The sequence below is a fragment of the Caloenas nicobarica genome, chromosome 3, assembly GCF_036013445.1.
Source record: "Caloenas nicobarica isolate bCalNic1 chromosome 3, bCalNic1.hap1, whole genome shotgun sequence".
Classification (NCBI taxonomy): domain Eukaryota; kingdom Metazoa; phylum Chordata; class Aves; order Columbiformes; family Columbidae; genus Caloenas; species Caloenas nicobarica.
In genome coordinates this window covers 102,806,166-102,824,822 of record NC_088247.1, presented here as the reverse complement: position 1 = coordinate 102,824,822, position 18,657 = coordinate 102,806,166, and the positions used below count along the sequence as shown (strand labels likewise).

Below are 18,657 nucleotides of genomic sequence, written 5' to 3'. Positions count from 1 at the left end.
GTGCATATGTAGGTGAAATATAATGCCTACTTGAAAATGTCTTTAAAGTAATGGATGAAGCACAGGATCTATAACATAACAGCTTTATGAATATTTTTGTTTACATGCATTTTTAACCTGTGCATACTGGGATACAAATTAGAAATGAAAAGGGGAGCAAGTAGAGGAGAGATGGAAAAGTTTATTCACAGCTTTTCCCCCCTTAGTCATGCGCTGAATTCTGTAGGCTTTGTACGAGCTGGTACAGCATAAGAGGTAAAACAGATGCTTAGATTTCATCAAGGTACTTTGTCCTTGCAAAAGATGTTCAGTTTTACTTCTTGCTCAGTGACCACTTCACAATAAACCAGGAAGTGCTTTTGAGTTACCAGTGCAGAAGCTCACTGCAAAACTGCCAGGATCACAAGTGTTTCGCTCAGCTGCACTCTAAACACTGTATATAATGTTCCCATCTTGTTGTAGTTCAAATATTAGCACTGCTATCCAACATTGTGTTAGAGACCTTCTCATTCATGGGAAGGATCCTGCCAAAAGAACAAATGTGTCTGCTGATAAGGAAGGTTGCAGCTGTCGCGAGGAGCATTGGAGGAGAGACAGAGTATCAAGAGTTGGGTACACAGAGGCAGGTTTATGGCACCGCAAATGTATATATGTTTGTAAACGGTCACAGGTTTCAGTAGGGTAATTAACGAGAAGAGCCCAGATTTATAAACTAAACATTCCATAGCAGCCAAAAAACTAAAAAAAATATTAAAGTTTTGGAAAAATTAATTGGAGTGCAAAGTATTTTTCCTATTTAATCACTGTGCCTTTCTGGCTTAAGCAGTCCATATAACAAATCCAGATCTATTAGGTCTTCGGCAAGCTAACAGGTTTTGTATCTGACATTTTCCCTTCTGAAGATAAAGAGATCCGGTACGTAGTGTATCTTCAGCTGGCACAAAGCTAGAACAAAAATCCTCGATGTAAACCAAGGCTGGCAGCACATTCCCGTCCAGCCAGGCAGGTGAGATCCAGAAAACACAACTGCAAGAGCGGAGAGCGTGCAGCGAAGTGAGCTCGTCCAGGTATGGTGCAAAGTCACATAGAAATGGAGCTGCAGAGCATCAGAATAGTTCACAACTAGCAGACATATTGCTATAAAATATTTCAAACTGAATTTACTTATGAATAACAATCCATACTGTAATTTGCCAGTTCTTAAAACCATCAGGAACACCAAGAAATCAGGTAGTTCTCACCTATCTGAAAACAACCTACGTCACCCTATTTTCAAGAGGCTCTTGATGTTGAAATTCCTTAGGCGGTCATAGTGCTTCCCACAATTAACTGTTAAAGATCTCAGTAATAGCAACGAAGTTTCTATTCAATACAGTGTTATCTTTTAAGAAATTGCATGAAGGCATCTTCATAACATTAATGAACTATTGTGATTAACTTGCTATGGCGAGTGTCAGGATTGGAGATAACATTTGTTTCTCTCTGTTCTTTAATCTGAGAATTTTATCTTAAGTAGTCTTTCTTCCTTCAGGGCTTTCAACTATTACATCTATTAGCCCTTCTTTACAAGGCGATTGCATACTGCATTTTTATACAAGTTGTTCAATTTGGGGAGCAAGACGTGGTTGCAAACAGCTTCTCCCTCAAAAAAGTACCACTGTGGTATCTTAGGGTACCATTTTCACCATGTTCACTAGATACACAAATTTGTAAATGAAAACAAAAAAAAATGAAACAAAATGCAGTTGACAGAGCAACCTGCTTATCTTTTAGAAGGAAAATTTTAAAAAGCAAGCTTGAAAAGAAGGAAATCTAGCCTCAGTAGTTTTAAGCTATTTTAAGAAACTATTAAAGACATTTCTTATTGCTTTCTTGTTCAACCCTGAGACGTCCAGTTTCAGCCCTTGCTACAAGTACTAAAACTGAACACTAGCTGCAAATAAAATGATTTTTCCATGTAACTTTGTAAACTACATCTTAGTGTCACTAGTTTGAGCTTTTTCCTTGAACAGATTATACAGCCACTGATCACTACTAATACTGGAGTTTTTGAGGCTGATTTACCAACTCATGTAAGCTTGCATAGAAATCTATAGTCAAAAGTGATTTAGTTTTACTTCAGACTATATATCAGGTTGTTTATATATTGCAAAATGCATCCTTTTTATTTAATAAGAGATAATATGGTGTCAGAAATTAAAGTTCCAGGTATTTTCTCTAAGGGATTAGCTCATTCTGTTTTCTACATTCCATGTATACCACTGGTGTATATCCCAGTCTGAGAGACATCCGATTCTGGTGTCTCTCTCCCTCCCCAGGAAGTGAAAAGGAAACAGTGGTGAATGTTTGTTGTGGCATTTCTCAGAGCTTTTTCATAACCACCCCCTCTACCCGTTAAGTTTTGTGGTACAGAGGATCAGGATGCACCTGGAAATTTCCAGTACGTGATACTTCCTTGAACTGAAGGTTCCAAGTTGGCACCATCACAGAGAATGTTTCATGTTAACAATAGGCCACTGTTGCTCTTTACAGCTCAGTTTACACACCATTAGAGATTCACTGACATATAAACAAATAGTAATTTCAAATAACCTAAAACTATTTGTATACTGTGAAGGTGTGGGAAATTGTCTGCATCTTCTAAGAATGAATAAAGAAATTAAAGTGAAAGATATTAAGGGATGTATGAATAAACTTTTAAAGTAAATGCAATTCACAGGTTTCTACTTGTGTAAAAGTATTTAACCACAACTGTCTGGTAATTAGACCATTACATGTATTTGTCATCTTGAATGACTATTAAATGAATTTGTATCAAATGATACACAGTAATTATAGTTATCATGCTGACCCTTTGATTCAAAATTATTATTTTTTTAAGAGATAAAGTACATGCCAGTAAATTTAAACTGACAGCAGACATCTGCCTAAAGAGATCTTTAACAGTAAAAAAATTCTGAGCCATAAAAGACGAGTAGTAGCAAATGCTCCTTTAACAGTTTGACCTTTCTTCCACATAACCTTTTACCACTTCCTCGATGCTTTTCCTAAGAAACATGCCTTTTTTTAGAAGACTCAAACTATCCAACAAGTTTACTTAAAAATTAAATGTCTTCCAAAAATTAGGCATTTGCAGTGTTACTTCTGATGGGAGCTGGTATGTTTTAGAAGTAAAAATGGCAGCTGAAGTTTCAGGAAAAACATCACTTCCCACAACTACATAACATTTGACCAGACAATTTCTGATTTGTTTGGTGATTTGAATACAACCACTATGCTAAATTGACAGCCATACAAAATGTAAGAATAACTCGTACCCATGGTAATAGTATCAAGATTTTGAACAGCTACAAATGCAGCATTTGCATTTTTAGTGCCATACAAAGTTGAATTCAGTACCATCCAAAGCCAAAGTAGCAGCTGATTTTAAAAAAAAGTCAAACAGTAAAGCTATATAGTTTAGTACATTAAAACAAAACCAAGGACAATGGTATTTGTATAAGGTTCCAAAAATATACAGATGGAGAAAAAAACCCACAACAACACTGTATACAACTCTGAGGTTGTTAAAGTGACCAGAGAGACTGAACAGTGCAAGACATGCTTTTCCAGTTACAAGCTCAAAACAGAAGTGCAAAAGAAATTAAAGCTTTGTCTGAAGTGATTTATCTTTCAGGAAAGGAAAGCTTTGAATATTGTCAGTGTTACAGAGAAATCTCCATCCCACCTACCCCACCCCCACACATACACACAAAATAGTTTTAAGTTTTTTCCATAATACAGCATTTAATTCCAGTGGCGTCCCCCTGAGCTTGGTTATCGTAGGGACAATTTGTTTGATACTTAATTAGATGTTGGCCTGTGAATCAAGGCAGCTTCTCAATTCTCCAGCTTTGGCTAACGGTACCTGCAGTTTACAGGCAGTGACAGTGGCAGAGAGCCTGGATCCCAGCTCACCTGCAACTGGCTTCATAAGATCACCTCATTGTATGCAAGCAGGTGTGCGGAAAGCAGATGCAAAGTCATGGCTGAGGAACAAAGCAATTGCTTTGTAAGTCTCTGTGCTCTCTCCCAGAGTTAAGAACAATTTCAGGCAAGTGCTTCTAGCAGGCTAAGCTGTACATGCATCTATCCATGCAAATGTGGAATATGGCTCCCAAGACCTAGAACCAGGGTGTGTGCATGTGAAGACTGGATAGAAGGCCCTTCCTTGTAAGTTTACAAAAATATATAGCCAATACTGTAGCTTAAGAAGTCAGTTTTACTCATTACAGAGAACCCCAAAAAGTATTAACTACTTTTCAGACATTCCGGACAAGGTCACTTGTAACAAAAAAGGTCAAGTTCTCTAAAACAAGATTTTAAAAGTGGATCTTTCCTTCAAGTGAACAGGACATCTGTTTTTAAGCTTAACTTTTTAGTCAGTTAAGACTGAATTTATTTAAGATTTTATGTGAACATATGCATAAACACAAATAAGTTTACTTTAAACACATCTGCACAGAAAAAAAAAAAGATTAACCCATCAAAACATAACAGAGCAGGTCTGGTTAGTATGTAACTATTGCAAATCATAAAGATTCTGTGCATTAGGCCCACCCATACAGAAAGCAGGGGAAAAGTCTCAATGAAATAAAATTACTCTTCAAGTCTAAGTGGTGTTTTGAAGAGCCAGCAGCCTAAGGGACACCATGAAGCTAGTCACAGTATCCACACAAGCAAACCTGCTTGGGCTACTAAAGCAGTGTATCCTCCTGAAGGCGACATTTACTCCCGAGTTATTTTCTGTTTCGAAGGCGTTTAGATTTCCTAGGACAGTCTGTGGATTCAACCGCCTTCCTCCGTTTTCTAGGAGATTGTTCATTTGAGCCAGAACCTGACGAATTTCCTACTGTACTCTCCATCACCTCTCGCAGCTTGCGTTCAAGCTCAGCCAACCGGGCGTTCTGTTCACCTATGATTTGGGTTTGCTCTAGCAGTTTCTGGTCTTGATCTTGGAGTTGTTTCTGTTGCTCTTGCACTTTGATGCGAAGCTCTGAGATTTCCCGCTTTAGTGCCGTCAAGCCCGTGCCATTCGCTTTTACTTGCTGCTGGAGTTTGGTGACTTCCTGTCGCGAAGGGTTCTGCTTGGAGAACAGCTGCATTGTTGTCAGTGCTGCAGAAGGCCCTGGAACTTCAGAGGAAACTCTGATTAATCCTCTACAACTTTAAGACAAAGGTAGAAATTGCATCCCAGTTTTCATATTTTGCTTATCCCCACTCTCTAAACATGAATATGAATACCGCTTGAAAGTTATGTGAACATGTAAACAGATTTACAGTCATTTAAGTGTCTAACAAGAGCATATGGTATCTCATAGCACAATTAGTTTAATTAAAATACCTCAATTTTCAGTAGTCTGGAAAACAGCTCATCATTCATTATCTGTATATAAGCCTCCCTCCTTTTGCTGTATCAAAAATTATGTAGAGATATGATGTTGTCATCTAGACTTATTGTCACAGATGTTAAGTCAAAAACCCACAACATGTCTATGAATTACTTATTACAGAATAGCTATATTAAATAAATATATTTTAATAGAGCAGTACTATTCTGCTGTCTTAGTTGTAGACAGCTGAAGTTCTAAAATTTTGCAGTTTGGAGCTTAACTTTTTAGAAGAAACTAAATTCTTTTCCATGCTTCTTTAGAATCACTCTTCCTAAGTACTAAAACCATACTAGAATTAGAGCTTGGGAATGTTGATTTTAACTAAGGTCCTGCAAATCAAGGAGACTAGCAGCTGCTATGTAATGTGTCTTGCACTTTTTCTGTCATAAAATATATCACTTTTTCTACCATTTTACTCTTCTAGCAATGCTGTGCAAGTAAGGTGAAACTTCTAAGGACTACAAAGACAGAACAGTCTGGAACAGCCTAGAACAGTCGTCCTCCTCTTTTTTTGCCTTTATGATGCCAGCACAGCTTTACTTTGGTGACACTAAAGGGTGGCCATTACAGGGGTTATGCTCCTCCCTCCATACAGGAGAGGCATTTTTATGCCACATAAAGCCTTGAAAAGCCAATTGACATCAACTATGGTTTGGGCAATGCTTTCTCAACTGAGAGACTCAATGGAATTGATGTGTAATTAACGGGATATAATTAAGAGGTGGTATACATATTTATGGCTAAGAGGATGGACAGGACATACCAGTAACAACAAGCAGCTCCTACAGCTATGCCTATAATTTTTGCTTAAGATGTAATTACGTTTAATTTCTATTAAGTTATCCCTTCAGAGAGTTAATTTCACAGTTCCTAAGAAGTGTGAAGATGTTCAGCACAGGGATAACACCATAGTTCTAACCACCTTTTGCTTTTGGCCATTATATGAGGCAACCACCTGAGACTTTGGTTCACAAAAGTTCTGGGAAGTCTGACAGATTATATGAAGGACCAGTTTAATTGTTTATTTGTAGACTGTTGTTTCAATTGCCTTTTCACTATTACTCGTAAGTATTTTGCTTGTTAGTGATACACTAGCGCCCCAGGAAAATAAAAAAAAAAAAAAGCACATTAAGTATGTTCTAGCTCTCTATGCACTATGACAGCTTAGGCTAATTCATTTGCCAATTCTCCTAAAAATAAAAGGCAGCAAGTTGTCATCTCATGTGCCAAATTTCAACCAAGTGCAATGATAAAGTCTCATTCATTGGTGGCACAAAAGCATTTGTTTAATGAATACACACTATGCATAATTCTAACATATATTCAAGTGACTGTTCTTTTGGTAGTACAAAGGCTCCTTAAATTTCAAAACAAATGATTTTCAGTTGTCATTCTTAAAGCTCGCATTTAAGGGAGGGAGCTTTAAAAATATAACAGTGCTGTGAATTTTTACAGAAAAACTAAATAAAACTTAACTATACATTGGAATTAATACCTGGGGCAGTTCCTATCAGACGTCCCGATACATCTGACCCAGGCATCTTTCTTTTCAGTATTGGAACAATCTTCTCATCAAAATATTCCATAGCCATGGAGGAAATGTCCCTTAGTTCTTGAAGAACTTCATGAGCTCTCTGAGGAGCTCTTGTAGAGTTTACATACCTTAGCACACGATAAATTTCATCTATTACCTAAAACATTTAAGAAGAATTAGGATTTTCTGATAAAGGCAAGATTATTTCAGATCATTCTAGAAGTGCTGGCTGAATATATTCAGGGGCTTTTACTACACTACATTGCATACCACTGTGTGCTTCAGTCCTAGATCAGCTTTTTGAAGTGAAGTACTCTTTGTGAGGTATCAGAGAAGCTACTCACTTGATCAATCATAATAGCTCTCTTCAAACTCATGAAACAATGCTCATTGTGTGAAATTTTGTTTTACTACGTGCATACTTGAGTTCTAAGTTATATAACCTATACTCAGCAGAGCATAATTACTTCTTTTTGGAGAACCTGAAGCAAGATACTCTAAGCTGTAATGCAGAACAGTCACTCCCCCAGCCAGTAACGAGGCATAAAAAACACGTGAATGGAATAGCACAAATTATCATTATGTCAGTCCGAAGAGCTGTAAATAAATACTCGCATACACCCAAAATACAGAAAATTCAGGTGAAGTCCAAAATACATTAATTTAAAAAACATCAATCCACTACTGAGAGAGAACATAAGCACTCTCTTAACAGGTTTGACAAACAAGCCCTTTGGTTAGGAGAGATACAGAGATGGAAGGTGTCCCGCTAATTATGCATTATCGGAGGCAGGTCAAGATAGGAGTGCTGGGCTCTCATTACCCAAACTACAGACACAAGTATTTTGCACAGGATTAAGAATGGTTGAAGAGTCTCCTGAGGAAGACATACCTTAAGGACTCAGAATCATAGATAAGACAATACAGTTGCACCTTGTGTTTTAATAAAGGAAGCTTAGCTAAAATGTTGCAAAAGACAAACAAGATCAGTGTCTCATCACACAATAAGCTTACAAAAGACTTCTCTAATTTTACCCACACTACATCATGTTAGCAACAATAACTTCAAAGCATTCTCCCGCCATCCTCAATATAAAATCTTGCAGCAGCGCTCTGCTATCACCAGGAACCCTCACACAGTATGCCGAAACTCAAATCAAGACTCACGTATGTTAACACAAATCCACTTCCTGACAATTCTGTGGCAGTTTAATTCAAACAAAATTTCCTGTGTGGAGCAAGGCAGGTGCGGGGGGAACCACTGACTCTAAGTGAACACTAAGCCTTGAATCTGCTTGATCAAAATAGGATTTTCTGGTGACTTGGTAACTGTGCTGAGAGCGCAGTGCTGCCAGCAAGCCCATACACTACATAAGTAATTTAAAAAAACATTTTAGCTGTTGTATCAGAATACAAACAAGGTCTTTATGACTCAGTGCCCACAAGGAAAATGGCTGGCAAGCTCACTTCCCCAGCTCCTGCACGCTCCAGGTCTAGACTGAGTATTGCCTTTCTGTCTGCTCCTCAAAAAAGTAAGGCAACATTTAAGTATTCCATTTACTATGCAAGTATCAAGGACTGAAGTTTGACTTTATGTTGTATTACATTTAAAAAAATATACTATATATAAAATATAAAGTCAAATAAGCATAAAAATAATCAACTATAATGATTTAATTTTAAATGAGTTAAAGTCAACAAGAGTGTACAGAAATCAAGTTACCTCCAAGATAAAAATACACTTCATGCCAACAGCCTGTCCTACCATACTGAATGCAGAAATGCCTGCTGTGCTGCACCTGAACCCAACAGCTATCTTTTCCATTCATCCCGGTGCAATTCAGTTATCTGCCCATGAAAGAATAATACCAACGTATCCAAACCTTACACGGACAGACCAATTAATAGAGCATTAGGCTCGTGTTCACGGATCTTGTTTCAACCCTGAGCTGTACCAATCTCCCTCAGATTATGATTTTGTCAATTCACCTGTGCACTTCTGTTTTCACAGCTTGTAAAACAGTGGTACCTCCAATGTATATCTTGCTTGCATAATTTATATTTTATGTTGGGAGTAGTATTCTGAAACACCAGAATTGTCTAGTAGCATTAATATTTTTAACACACTTTGTCTACATACAAAACTAATTCCACCTACTGTACAAAAATATCCCATCTGCTGTAATACTGAATAGTGTTTCCACATACTAAATATCTTAATTCAATTAATCTGAAGTACTCAAACCCTTACGAAAAGTGCCAAAAATCTTCCTGATTGACTAAGTGCTTAGTGTTGAATTAGTCTAAATTGCTACATCTTCTGATGACCTGGAATCTAGCTGTTGTGTACAATTAAAATTCAGAATTAAACCCTACATATCATGTGCTTCTTGTAAAAGGTGTTACAGGATGTATATACCACAAGCCAAATGCCAGAATTAGGAGAGAATCTAAGGAAAAATGGAAATCAAGTTTAAAATAATTAATATTTAGATAGGGTCTGGTTCATTCATTTCAGACTGCCTGCTACAGCAGAGTATTGACTTGTGTTTTTGTTTGCAAGTATCTGAAACAGTTTCAGTATACATATAAATAAATAAATAAAAATTTGCCCCAGCTGTCCCAGGTTAAGTTACACAACTGTATTTTTCAAGCACAGATACACATTCACATAATATAGTCTACATTTTACCTTTCCAGGTATGAAGCAACAGAGATTGGAATCCACATACTTCATGAAAGTCATATTTAACAGAGAGAGCCTCGTTTCCACAGCAGCAAGGATGTCTGCATGACGAGCTAACGAATGGTTTCTTCTTTCTGACTCCCGTCTAGAAGATAGACCATTAGCAACACTGATTTAACAATGAGTCAACAAAATGAAACTGTAACAATCGCTCAGGTTCATTTCACCCTGAAAATCCTCTGAGGTTTGAAAATGTAACCACTAACATTAGTTCTGTCTTCAAGGAAAAACACCTGATAGATTGAGAACCAGCTAGTAATGGCATACTATGCTTTCTTAGACAAAACTAGTTCTCTAAATAATTACTACATCTTATGTGATCCATAAATTCTACATTTAATGTAGGACTATTTAAAAGCAAAATTTCAGTACTAATTAGCAGTAGACCTTGAGTTGGTGCGAACATTTTTATCAACCCCCATTCCTACAGTTAATATTTCAATGCAGTTGACAAATTTAATATATTATTAGTGCTTGCTACAAAGTTTAGGTTGAGATACAAGCTCTTTTGACAAAAGATCTCTACAGTAAGTAGCATTTATTTTCTTCACTCTGATTGGGAAATCTGCTAGGACACAGTGGCAGCTGCACTTACTCACCGGAAAGAGGATAAAAGACATTGCTTCAGTGGTAAACTGGCTCCCAGTAAAGCTCACACATCAAACCCACCTCCCTTTCCCCTGTTTAATCCTTAGCACTGAAAAACTTTTTTTTTTTTTTTTCAGTAGTCATAGATAAATCATCAGTGAAGGCAGTTGGTCTTGAAAAGGAATGGCATTTATTCATTCCTAGGAGTCCTTGCTTGATTTGCCAGAACAGTTGAGTAATACAGGACTTCTTTCCTCTGTTTAAAATACCAGAGACACTTTCCAATAGTCCAGTTTCTAGTATATGACAGCTTACATTCATCTACATTATTATTCTGTAATTAGATCTTAGATTCAAGGTACATATGGAAAAGAGTGAAATAAAAACAAATGCGACTCAAACTTCCGAGATATGTAAGCGGAATTAACAAGCAATAAATTCCTTTTCAATATTCTGCTTAAAATAATGTAGCACATTTAAGTTTAACTGGTACATACCTTGGGAGCTGAGCTTTAACTTGCTTTTGACACAAGTTGTGGTATCTTTCCACTTTCAGAAATCCCTGATTTAACATTCGCTGGCAAACCAAGTCCATTCGCTTACAAACCTATATTAATGTAAAAAGAAAAACTTAAGGCTCAGTTAAGGCCACAAGTCACTTCTACTATTATCTTATGCATACTGCTGGGTAGTAAAAGATTCTCTTACCAGTTTTTGCTCCATTTCAAGAAGCAGAAACTGCAGTTGAGCTTAAGGCATCACCAACTCTAACAACGATGACACTCCAAAAAGGACTCGCTATGTTCCACGCAGTTCACAAATTCATCTCCTGATATTGCCTAACAAGACAGTAGGCTGAATGCCACCCATATATATGGAGATACAATTTCCTCTGATTTTAATGGAAGCTGCAAATGCCCGTGTCTAGGTTTTAACTTGGGTCTCCAGAGTGATTCTGGTAGATCAAGTTAATATCCTGTAGTCTCAAAAAAGAAGTCTTTAAAAACAAGAAATCATGATGGTTTTCTCTCAGTATTTAAGGCTCATGCTTTTGAAGACAGCCACGATTAAATTTAAAAAAACGTATGCAATGCATGTGAAACAAGATTCCTTTTCATATAAAAAAGGTCTTTTCTTCTTTGTTTAACAGATTCCTTTATTTGCTATGTTGGATGCAAACAGCCTCGTTTTTTCCCCACAGATGCAGGGAGAAAGGACAATAATAGCTGCAGAAATATAATAAACTGCTAAATTTAAACCTTCACAGAGTAACCAGTTACAAGACAAAGCCAAATCTTACAAGATTTTAAAGCAATTGCAATTTAGTTCTGAAGATGCAATGGCTTAGTGAACCAACTGTACTTTGAAATTGTTTGAGGTTTTTTTTATACTAAACTGCACAACTCCCACTGTGACCCCACTTTCCAATGGATTAGCTTTGCCTTTTTTTAAAAAAAAAATTTAAAATACACACTTCTTCCCTCCATACACTACTCATTTCATAATTTTAAGGTCTATGTAAGTTTATACCTTGCGGAAGAAGATTCTCACTTCTCACAGAAAAGCCTGCAACTATTTTCTCTTTATATGGAGGTGCTACTTAAAGAAATTCTACTTTCTGTGAGTCTTCCTCTAGCCACAGCTAGCTCAAGTTCTGTGAGTAAGAACATACCATTTTCAAACATATCTGTATTAACAGCAATTGCTGTCAATCTGTCTGTGCTCCTTTGTATTAGATCTTCCTTGTTATCAGTCAAGGGAGCAGGCTGAGCCAGGCTGACTACAGAGGTACAGCCTCAGCACTCTCCTCACTCACCGAATCAGCTAAACCATCTCCAGCATATAAAAAAAAAAAATTATAACGCTAGCCCTTCAACTACAGGAAGGAGGAAATTGTCACGTTTCTTTGAAAATATTAGCTGCATTAGGGCTGCCTAGATCTGAGGCCGTGTTTGAGTACAAGACTTTGCAACGTGATGCTAATGCTACCAATCCCCGGAACTCAGAACTGGTACCTGCACAAGGCCTGTGTTAGCAAGGCAATTATTCAACACAAAACAATCCTATAGATACTATTGGCTACCAATTCAGAGGAAGCACAGAAAGAGGGATTTTCACCTTGTGTGCACTGACACCTGGTGGCAGCAGGGACTTTTCAGGGTGCTGAAGCCCTCCCACATCCCAGAGAGTAGATCACAATGGCTAACACTAGATTTCTTGAACACCGGGTTTTTTAGTCTTGCTCATTCACTTACGCTTCGCAGCATGAAGAATTACCTGCTCCGATGTCTGGACACGACCCATATTTGTGCAAATAATCAGTCTAGAACACAGACACTGAACAGATAACAGGTACCAGCAGAAACCAAAAATGTTTGTCTGCAACTTATTTTACCAATCACCTCAATTCTCAGCTGGTTCCTGAAGTCACCATTTAAACCATGCAGCACCTCTGTTTATAGGAACAATATACCTCTTTTAGACTGCATAGTCAGAAGTCATATGCAAAGTAGAATTACTACACTTTTAAGTGTTCATATTAGTCCAAATAGTTTAATACTTGCTATTCAACGGACCATAAGAAAGTAAAAAGTTAAACTTGCTCATATTTTTATTTGCAAATTTTTGGAATATTTACTTATTCTAGCCATAAAGCTGAAAAAGCCCAAGTTTCCTCAAATGTCAAGTCCAACCAGCACTGTGTTCAAATTTCAGCATTAGAAAGTTATTCTGAGTCCATGCAAAAAGCAAAATGAAAAGGTGGTTGCTTCTTAGCGTGCTTACTTATATGCAATAACAGCTTCTATGAAAGAACTAATTTTCTACTTCATTTGTAAAAAACCAAACTGACACAATCTACTAGACAACTACTACCAGCTTCCCTTTCCTCAAGCATGTCTTATTTCTTACAAGCTTCACCAACAGATAACCAATATCAAAACAGAGATAAAAATATCCTAAAGTATTTAACATTCAATATATATTATTTTTCTTAAAGGCTACACAGACATCATGTTTCATAATGTCTTTCTAGGGTAAAGTATAAGTAAGTGACAAAATGCTGATGACTTCGGCAAGAAGCTTTAAAATAGAAATGCCTGTAAATACAGAATTACGGAAACTGTGGAAAGATTAAAGCCATGCTGTCCAAAGGCTATCGGTCCTTATTTGAGCTGTGCAGAAAATAAACACAAGTTTGCTGCAGAATCTAAGACACTTCTGATGTGTCAGAAACCAAGATAACCCTTTCCTCAGAGTGTTCACAGAAGGAGGTTGTGGATTGTTTGTTTTTAATCATGCTCACTGTAGTAATAGCCTGAATGGAAGTGCATTTCCAAGCTCAGACATGTGAGTGAAAAGAAACTGGAATATAAGAATTTCATTATTATCCCACTCAGGTAAAAATTCCAGAGCTTCCGTAAGTCATAAAAAAAAAAAAAAAAAGAAAAAAAAGAAAAAAAATCACAGTACAAGAAGTCTTCATATCAGCATGCATGCTAGGCTGCAACTTGCCCGGAACATTATAGCTTCAGATATAATGATCTTTCAGGTTTTCTGTGTTTCTCTTATAATGACATATCAGAGGAAGGAGATGAAGTAAATACTCAAAAGGGCTGAAAGCAAAATGCTCCTGCTTTTCCCCTCATTCACTTTATCCGAACAAAAGCTTAAGAACTTAAGATTTGCACTAAGGCATAATTTCAGACAAGACTGCATTCTGAATACCTATTGTTTAGTCTCCATTACTTTAAAACTACTTCTCTGCTTACCCAGTAAGTGCTTCACTTATGCTTTAAAAAGCAGTAACACCAGGAATAGCAGAAAGCATTACACTCAGGAAAGCAAGCGCTACTTTGCACAATGAGGGGCCCATGGTCTTGCCTTTCCTGATGGCAATCATCATAAGCAGGAAACATTCTTTACCTCATCCTTTGGTGACAGAAAGAGACTTACGGATCTTAAGCTTTAGATTATGCTCCTCATTATGCTCTATATAAACAATACAGGTTCCTGTCTCTATTTTAATCTGAAAACTTGCTGACATTCTATATTTTCCAACCCAGCCAACTCTTTACTCTGCCTTCTTGTATAAAATATAGCTCCAACACCAGTTCAACTGAAAGATTTTGGGTGAGTTCTTTTTTTCTTTTGTTTGCTGGGGGTTTTGTTTGGTCGAGTTTGTTTGTTTGTTTGTTTTCTTTTTTTTTTTTTTTGGGTAGGGGGGGAGAGGTGGGGCGGAGAGAGGATCAGTGAGATAAGGTGATCCAGAAGAGATTAGGACATCCATTTCCAATGCAGGGATCCAGAGAATGCATCAAAGCGATTGGTCAAGGGAATCCACATTTTGTGACTACACATTTATGATCAAACTTCATTTAGGTTGATTGATGTCATAGAATAATTTGGGTTGGAGAGACCTTTAAAAGGTCATCTAGTCCAATCCCCCTGCAATGAGCAGGGACATCTTCAAGGTCAGGCTGGACGGGGCTCTGAGCAACCTGATCTAGTTGAATGTTTCCAAGGATGGGTCATGTCCCAGATCATATCCTCCTACCTTCTCAAGAGGCTTTATTCCATGGAATGCCACATTCTAAGGGGCTGATGAGGCTTCTTTTGGGCACATTTTTAATATGCATGAGACATACGCCATTTAATCCCTTTCATTCAATTAATGTGGTCCTGCAATGTATCTTTAGCAGAATACTACTCATATACCCATTCATCTTTGATAAGCAGCTTGCGTCAGTTCTTCTAGAGAAGAAGGATTCACTGTTTGTGTAAGACAGATCTTAGAGTGGGAATAAACAAGTGTTTCCCAAGGCTACTTGTAGCCTTTCAAATCTGGAAGTAATTAAATTTCATTACGAATTTATGCCTAGGCACTGTTATTTCTAAAGACTACCTTAATTCCCTGTCAACAGCACCTAGAGTTATGCAAAATATCCAGTCTCTTTCTCTCAGTGAGCTGCCAAAAGAACACCTTTAGTTCTGAATGGCCATCTGAAAGGCCCCGCTGATCAAGCTGATGTGGTTACGAGCTACACTCAAAATTGATTACGTCAAACCAGAAAGGCTTCAATTCTTTACACTGCTGCTGGTTAACAGAGACCAGCGTAATTCTCAGAAGAATGCTCGTTATACCTTCTGATGTGCTTTCAGGGAACAGTAAGGAATTTGATGGAGACTAAGTTTCTTAGCTGTCACTGACTCAAAAAAATTAAAAATAGAGAAAGACCAGCTCTATAGTTTCCTTCATTTTACGACTAGTATTGTTCCATGTGTGTGACAAAGTTGGTATTTATCCAGTCTGGTTCTGCATATTTCTGAAACTTCTGAAAGGGACAGTCTTCTTCTGGAAAAATAAACTTGCAGGTGCTACATAAGAGAGTGTAAAAGTGTTACATTTCACTTCTTAAGTAGCACAGAGAATTAAACAGTTGTTTTAGTCCTTACACCACCATCCTTCCTATTCTTAACTTCACTGCTGACAAACATTAACTTCACCCTACAGAAAGAAAAAAACCCTTCTATTGACAGCTCCCATGGGTACTACTGTTTATAAAATGCAACTGGACAGTTGCAGCAAAGGGCTGTGAATAGTGTTGCAATACAGACCATGCGACACTAAGCATTCCCAAACAGTGCACGTACTTCTCTTCCCTCTATTCAAACTCTAAGGACTCCAAAGCAGAGACTGCAATCCAAAAAGGCAGCACTACATCTTTTTCACAGATGCACTACTTACTCTCACAGAAGAAGCAAAAGTCTTTAGTGGACTCACAGCATGCTAGAAATATTTAGGTACTGGTATTCTTGGTGCAGTATGAATAAGAACAGATTTTTTTGCTTGAAGAGCTTTTGGTTTATGGTTACAGTCAGGATGCAGCACTTCAGGTTGCCGATCCAGGACACAAGCCATCTCATTTTCTACAGAAATATGCTTCTAGTATTATCCAGTTTAGGCTAACAGAGTTCTTAAAAAAGAAACAGTACAGTACATGCAAGTTTGCTGAGGGTTACACAAGCTATGCATTAAATCCCTCACTATTATTCAATTTACAACCTCATAAGAAATTCAGTAAGAGACAGCAGCTTATCATATTATGTCATAGTTTACATCAGGCTCCTTACGCAGGCAGTTAAAGACTGATATACGCTGATCTCCTCACTGACAGCTGCTCTTTTTTTGGCATTATAAAGTTCAGAAGTAGAGGTAATACCTTTTATTAGATCTACTACTATAACTGGAAGAAGCAGGCAGGCTTTCAGGAAGATAATGGCTTTTTTACATATTTCCCTCCTCCCTCCATTTATTTCTAGATAGGGTAGGGCCGTTGGAGTAGCAGGGTCATCATCTCCTACACTTGAAGGCTTAAGCTTTATAAGTAAAAATAAATACACACACGAGGCACAATAGACTAGTCCCCTAAGAACAGCCGTCACAGGGGAAAACAAGCCTCCAGCAGCCCGGCAATTTCTCACAGAGGACGAGCGAAACGAAATAAGCAGGAGATGGTAAAAGACCTTTAGGAAAGCACGTAGGGCGGCACACACCTCCTTGCCCGTGCCCGAGGCCGAGGGCCGGCAGGGGAGAAGGGAGAAAGCCCCATCCCACCCCGACCCTTTCCCGGCGGGGGGCAGCCGCCCGGCGGGGGCCGCAGACACCGCCCTCTGCCCCCAGCGCTGCTCCAGCCCCGGGACCGGCGAGGCGAGCTTCCCCCGGCGGGCCCGGGCCCCGGCCGCAGCGGGACCCCTCGCCCGCCCGCCCCGCCGCCTGCCCTCCCCGGGCCCTACCAGGCGGAGCTGGCTTGTCTCATCGTAGGACAGGAAGCTGAGGATGCTCTCAATCGCCACGATGGGCAGCCCCATGAGCGTGTTGCTCTGAGGCGGCGGCTCCAAGGGCGCCAGAGCCTCGGGAGGCTCCGAGACCGGGGGCGGGGAGAGCCGCGCCGAGCCCAGGGCGCCGCCTTCCCCGTCCGACAGGAGCCGCTCCTCCGGCGCCGCCATCTTGCCGCCCGTCCTTCCTCTGCTGAGGGAGGAGAATGAGCCTTCCCATGACGACACTTCCGCCCCCGTGTGTACCGGACGGGACGCCCCGCCCCGCGCACCCTTGGCCACGTGGGGGCGTCGGAGCGCGTGGGAGGGGGCGGCCGTTTGTGGGCGGTGCCGCCTGCAGGCCCGCCGCGGGCTGCCCTCGCGGGGCGCGGCCCCGGGAAGGCTGAGCCCCGGGACACCCTCCTGCCGAACGAGGGAGGGCCCCGGGTGGAGCCGTGGCGGAGGCTGCCGGAAATTCCCACCCAGGTGCTGGGAACCCCACCAAGGGCAGGTTTAAAACAAGCGGCTGGAAAGAAATCTGTGGTACCGTGTGTAGCGAAAGCTTGAAGCTTTGCTGTCGGCAAGCGTAGCAGGGGGTGAAAGCACAAGCGGGGCTTGGGGAGGGTGTCAGGGCGCTCAGGGACACACCACCGTGGGCCTGGGGGGTTCCTCAGGTGAGGGACACGAGCAGCGGCTGCTGGCTGTGGTGCCAGTGGCGCCCTGGGCTCCTCACACCACCAGCCTCATCCCACACAGCCGGGGTTTTGCACCTTAGTCTTATAGAATCATAGAATAGTTTGGGTTGGGAGAGACCTTTAAAGGTCACAGAATCACAGAATGTGAGGGATTGGAAGGGACCTCAAAAGATCATCCAGTCCAATCCCCCCCACCGGAGCAGGAACACCCAGATGAGGTTACACAGGAAGGTGTCCAGGCGGGTTTTGAATGTCTCCAGAGAAGGAGACTCCACAACCTCCCTGGGCAGCCTGTTCCAGTGTCTGTCACCCTCACTGAGAAGAAGTTTCTTCTCATATTTAAGTGGAACCTCTTGTGTTCCAGCTTGAACCCATTGCCCCTTGTCTCACTGTTAGTTGTCACCGAGAAGAGCCTGGCTCTATCCTCATGACACCCACCCTTTATATATTTATAAACATTAATGAGGTCACCCCTCAGTCTCCTCTTCTCCAAGCTAAAGAGCCCCAGCTCCCTCAGCCTTTCCTCATAAGGGAGATGCTCCACTCCCTTAATCATCTTTGTTGCCCTGCGCTGGACTCTCTCCAGCAGTTCCCTATTCTTCTTGAACTGAGGGGCCCAGCACTGGACACAATATTCCAGATGAGGTCTCACCAGGGCAGAGTAGAGGGGGAGGAGAACCTCTCTCGACCTGCTAACCACCCCCCTTCTAATACACCCCAGGATGCCATTGGCCTTCTTGGCCACAAGGGCACAGTGCTGGCTCATGGTCATCCTGCTGTCCACCAGGACCCCCAGGTCCCTTTCCCCTACACTGCTCTCTAATAGGAGGTCATCTAGTCTTAACA

The 18,657-nt window shown here is 40.1% G+C and overlaps 1 protein-coding gene across 1 annotated transcript; it reads right to left on the bottom strand.

The window, feature by feature from the left end:
* Positions 1-219: 219 nt before the first annotated feature.
* FBXO28 (F-box protein 28) lies at positions 220-17,324 on the bottom strand. Its single transcript, XM_065632544.1, has 5 exons — positions 17,096-17,324; positions 10,798-10,907; positions 9,659-9,797; positions 6,928-7,123; positions 220-5,173 (listed from the first exon to the last, which is right to left on the bottom strand). The coding sequence occupies exons 1-5, from the start codon at positions 17,306-17,308 to the stop codon at positions 4,779-4,781; spliced, it is 1,053 nt and encodes a 350-aa protein (XP_065488616.1). The 5' UTR covers positions 17,309-17,324; the 3' UTR covers positions 220-4,778.
* Between the last annotated feature and the right edge of the window lie 1,333 nt (positions 17,325-18,657).

Coding starts and splice junctions, on each gene's coding strand:
- FBXO28 (XM_065632544.1), bottom strand. CDS start 17,308: ATGGCGGCGCCGGAGGAGCGGCTCCTGTCGGACGGGGAAGGCGGCGCC. Junction 10,908..17,095: donor AGACAAGCCAGCTCCGCCTG/GTAGGGCCCGGG, acceptor ACATTAATATAG/GTTTGTAAGCGAATGGACTT. Junction 5,174..6,927: donor TCTGATAGGAACTGCCCCAG/GTATTAATTCCA, acceptor TTTCCTCTGAAG/TTCCAGGGCCTTCTGCAGCA.